The 4,455-nt window shown below is 33.8% G+C and overlaps 1 protein-coding gene across 1 annotated transcript in view; it reads right to left on the bottom strand.

The window, feature by feature from the left end:
• Window positions 1-4,455, bottom strand: part of LOC117124325 (acetyl-coenzyme A synthetase, cytoplasmic-like) — a 41,830-nt gene that overhangs the window by 4,467 nt on the left and 32,908 nt on the right. The window contains exons 10-13 of the mRNA XM_033270528.1: window positions 4,118-4,174; window positions 3,159-3,239; window positions 2,625-2,733; window positions 1,215-1,460 (exon numbers count right to left, since the gene is read on the bottom strand). Coding sequence (XP_033126419.1) covers window positions 1,215-1,460; window positions 2,625-2,733; window positions 3,159-3,239; window positions 4,118-4,174 — 493 coding nt within the window. The remainder of the gene's footprint in view (window positions 1-1,214; window positions 1,461-2,624; window positions 2,734-3,158; window positions 3,240-4,117; window positions 4,175-4,455) is intronic.

Below are 4,455 nucleotides of genomic sequence, written 5' to 3'. Positions count from 1 at the left end.
TCTGTTTATATAATTAAATAATGGTGAAAACAGAGCTCAACTAAATGGAAAGTGATATGAGTATCGTATCAGAAATAGCCTGTCAAATAAAAAAAAAATTTCCTTATACTGTTTGTTGATATACTGTTTGCCAAAGAATACTCTAGAAGTCATACCTGTATTATAAAGAAGCAACATAGAATCAATGTTGCTGCGTAGCATTGTGGTATAACTAATCAAATAATGACAGAGACAGAACTAAATGCACTCAAACTGCATGCAAATGCACCCAAACTTTGATGTTTCCATTGAGTTTCCAAAATCCTCAAAGCACTGCTTTTACACCACTTTATTCTCAGTTTAATGTTACTTTTTTTACATAATCGGCGTCTGCCCATAAACAATAAGATGTTTTCTAGCCAATGTTGCTTGGCAGGCCGCACACATAGGGTTTTAATTAATTTTTGCGGGCCGCACTTTGCCCACCTGTGGTGGGCAAAGTTTTTGTATTTGACTGTCTAGAAGCGTTTTTGCATCATATAATAAACAAGTAGATCAAAAACATCATTGATAAAAATCCAATATTTTGGTGGCCATTTTAAATTTCAAGATGCGGCCACTAAGCGGATTATTTTTTGGGGTCTATTTTTTTAAATGATCCTTAGGTATCATAGTATCACTGTGGAAACTTTCATGCTTTCTTCCAAAGGTGCACGATTTTTCTCCTTAGCCGCTCTACTATACACCAGTAAGCTAATTACGTCAATTACAAATGTTGCTATTGAGGGCAGCAGAGCAAACACAATTACATTGGAATACATAGGGCATATGTGCCAGGCCCAAAGGTATGACTAATTAGGGTGTTGACATGACATCTTATGAGTGTACAGGGATAATTATTGTATAATTTTGTTGTAGGAGTGTGTGGTGCAGCGCGTAAGGTGTTGCTTGTGTCCTTTGACATGGCACTTTACTTGCTTTTCCTCTCTCGACCCAAAAGTATAAATGGGTACCTGGTAGGATGGTGTGGCATTGAATGTATTAGGTTGTGTGTGTAAAGCAGCATGACTTGTAATACTTCTAGAAAGCAGAGAAAGTTGCACAAAATTATGCTGGTTTGCCAGCGCCTTGTATATACCTTGGTTTGCGATATGCGCCATATAAATTCGGATTCTAAAAAAAAATTAAAAAATAATTTAGAAAACAGAATTTTGCATTCGTATAAAAATATTTACCTGCAGACTTTAAGTCAGTGACCAACTCACTGGTGAAATCAAAGCCATCAATTAAGGTGACAAAGCAGTAACAGCTTTCCCCTTTAATTTTGTGAGGTAAACTGACTACAGCTGCTTCTGCAACTTTTTCATGTTCCACCAAAGCAGACTCCACCTCTGCAGTGCTAAGTAGATGGCCAGACACATTCACCATGTCATCAATGCGACCAGTAATCCACATGTATCCATCTTTGTCTCGCTTTGCACCTACAATAAGTATAAACAAGTTGTGAACAATTTCTTCTTCTTTTTTTTTTTTTTGGTGTAAAATTTTAACATGAATATTCAATGCCAATGAAGTTAGATAAACCATACAATGACCTTCAAAGATACAAATGAAACATAGAATTAACAAAACATTACTATGATAATTTTTGCTTGGAAATCACAGATACCTGTACTACTGTCTAGGGGTAATGATACAATTTAAGTGACAGCAGTGACTCTTGGTTGTAAGCTTTAAACATGTAAGAAATCATTATTACTGGTTATAACAAATTGTGTTCAAGCAATTAATTTATAAAATTGTAATCACAGCCCAGGGGCTCAACTACATGTCCAGCACAAACTACACTCCAAAATTCACAACCAAAGTGTTTAACCATTTTTGATTTTATCTGTTTACAAACTTTATTCACTTTTATTACACACAACTGCTAATGTTCTATAAGCAGGGTACACACTGCGTCATACGACAATCAGCCAACAAATTCAACTCTGCTCCCTGTGAGCATACGACAAAGTAACGCTGTTGATGACTGTTGTGCGTGCGTTATGGCCTCCTTCATATAACTGTATCGGCCGACCACTATCTGGCGTAGTAAGTGCCTGGCTATATATAGGGGAACCAATAATAAATTGAACTACTTCTTACAATTTATTGTTAAGTCTAAAATATTGGGCACTACCTTAAAATATTAGTGATAAAGCGAGACTTTTATTTATTTCCTTGTTTCACTAACTTATTTTTTTAAGATCATCAGAGGAGGACAGAAAAAAAATTAAAATAAAGTTTTGTTTTCTTATTTAGCAAATGGTTTTCCCAAAATATCCAGACGGAGGAGAAAATAAAAATACAATTTTATTGGTAAATGTAAACAGTGTAGTAATGAGATAGTTAAATGTTTTAATTTATATAATTAGGAAGATATTTACATATCTTATCTTTGGAGATTTTAAGGCATCGGAGTAAGTATAAAGAAAATTTTTTAATTTTTTTCTGAAATTTAAATTTTTTGAAAAAAATTTAGCGGGTATGCTAATTGGCCTAAATTTTATTTTTATTCTAATTCATCATTGTTTGCGAACGGTGGGTTTGCTAAACAAGGTATGAAAAAAAGTCTCGCCTAAATATGTACATATTTTATTTACCATCTCCTGTTTTATAATACCCTGGGAATTGAGTAAAATAAGTTTGCTCATATCTTGGATGATTTCCATACACAGTGCGCATAACACCAGGCCAAGGCTGCTTAAACACCTGGATAAATGACAGAAAACAATCAATCTTTATCTGTGCTAACTGATTTTTTGATTATAAATGGCCCACAATTATTATCTTTAATATCACTTTAATATCATTAACATTATAAAATTGTCATTATTATTAATATTTTCCTTATCGTTATCATCATCATCATCCTCATTATTATCATCACCATTATAATCAATTTAAGAATAGTTATTATTAGGATTAAATTAGCCAAACATAATCAATGTTTTTTATTCCTATGTATTTATTATTGTTATTTTTTGTAAGGGCATCAAAACTAAAAGCTTGCTTGAATTGATGCGTTTTCATTCAATCTATGAAATAAAACTTGTAAAAAATATAAGTAAGGTTATTGATTGAATAAAATTTATTATAAACGAATGTTAAGTGATCAAAATGAAGCAAATACTTACCAGATATCCCTCTCCTTCACCCTCAATTATCTTGCCTTTTTCATCCATAAGTACAGGCACTATGCCAAAGAAGGGAAATGTCTGAAATATAAATTCAAGGTGCTAACAGTCATAGTTTTCACTATGCAGTACAATGAGAACTATATTAGCTAAACCCAATCCTCAAAATATGGGATGAGACCAAAATCTGATAGTGGACATTGAGTAGATATTTTAAGATTTTAATTGGCTCCACTACTTTGGTTATTGGCCAGGCTAGTGATGGGGGTGACTCATAGAGAATGAGGTTCAGTTTTTACTCAATGCCACGAGCCACAAAAATAAGAACTCTCTGAATTACGATATTTCTCATATTATTATGCACAGTTCAGATGGAGGGGTACTTAACTGGGGAATGCTCACTGCAATTTATCAAAATATCATATATTGGATTGGATTGGCTTTATTCGGTGTAAACACCAAGGATAGCCCACGAAAGTCTAGAAGAAGACTTATTTCCAGTGGGGTCCTTCTGGTGGTGATTGGGCAGTATACCAAAGAGTGTACTGCGTAATTTAAGGTACACATGGGCCATAAATGCACACAGGACCAACAGCTTAAACGTCTCATGCGAAAGACTGTGCATTATTTTAACTTGTATTTCAGTCCTCCAGCCGAAACACAAGGATAGTCAGCGATGGGAATTGAACCGGAGATCGAGAGATCTTCACGGTTCAGCTCACACACAGTGGATACCACCAGATTAGCCGACTGAGCTACATTGCTGTCTAAATCTGATAATTATACAAGGATAGCATGATAAACGTACTAATTACACTTGTGGCGCCACTGGCCATTGGTCCATATGTGTTGTAAGAATGACTTTGTTTGCTGATTTTTTCCACTATAAGAATACATTAACGAATGTTGCTAATTTGTTTCGGTTTCTGCAAATAAAAGAATACTGAAAAAAAACTTACGGCAGCTCCTGGCTTCGTGGGTGTACAGCCTGGCAATGGGGTCATAGTGTGACCACCCTACAATGCAAAAAAAAAACTCCCAATTCATCTTATTAGTAAATTTGTATTAATACATTTTCTTAAATTGTAAAATTGGAAAGTTAAATTAATAGGAAAATTATATGTTTACTATTTTTAATTCAGCAAAGAAAGTAAAAATTTAAAGCAACCTAAGAATAATAACTACTTAAGTAGATTAAAATGATCTTATTAAAAGTGTTAAAATATATATATATATATATATATATAGCTCTGGTTCTATTTCTGGCTGTTTACTTACGTTTACTTTTTAGCTGTTG

The sequence above is a fragment of the Anneissia japonica genome, unplaced genomic scaffold, assembly GCF_011630105.1.
Source record: "Anneissia japonica isolate Jap-2015-1 unplaced genomic scaffold, ASM1163010v1 scaffold750_len1593409_cov174, whole genome shotgun sequence".
NCBI lineage: Eukaryota > Metazoa > Echinodermata > Crinoidea > Comatulida > Comatulidae > Anneissia > Anneissia japonica.
The sequence above is the reverse complement of the archived record's forward strand: the minus strand, read 5'-3'. Positions and strand labels throughout refer to the sequence as shown.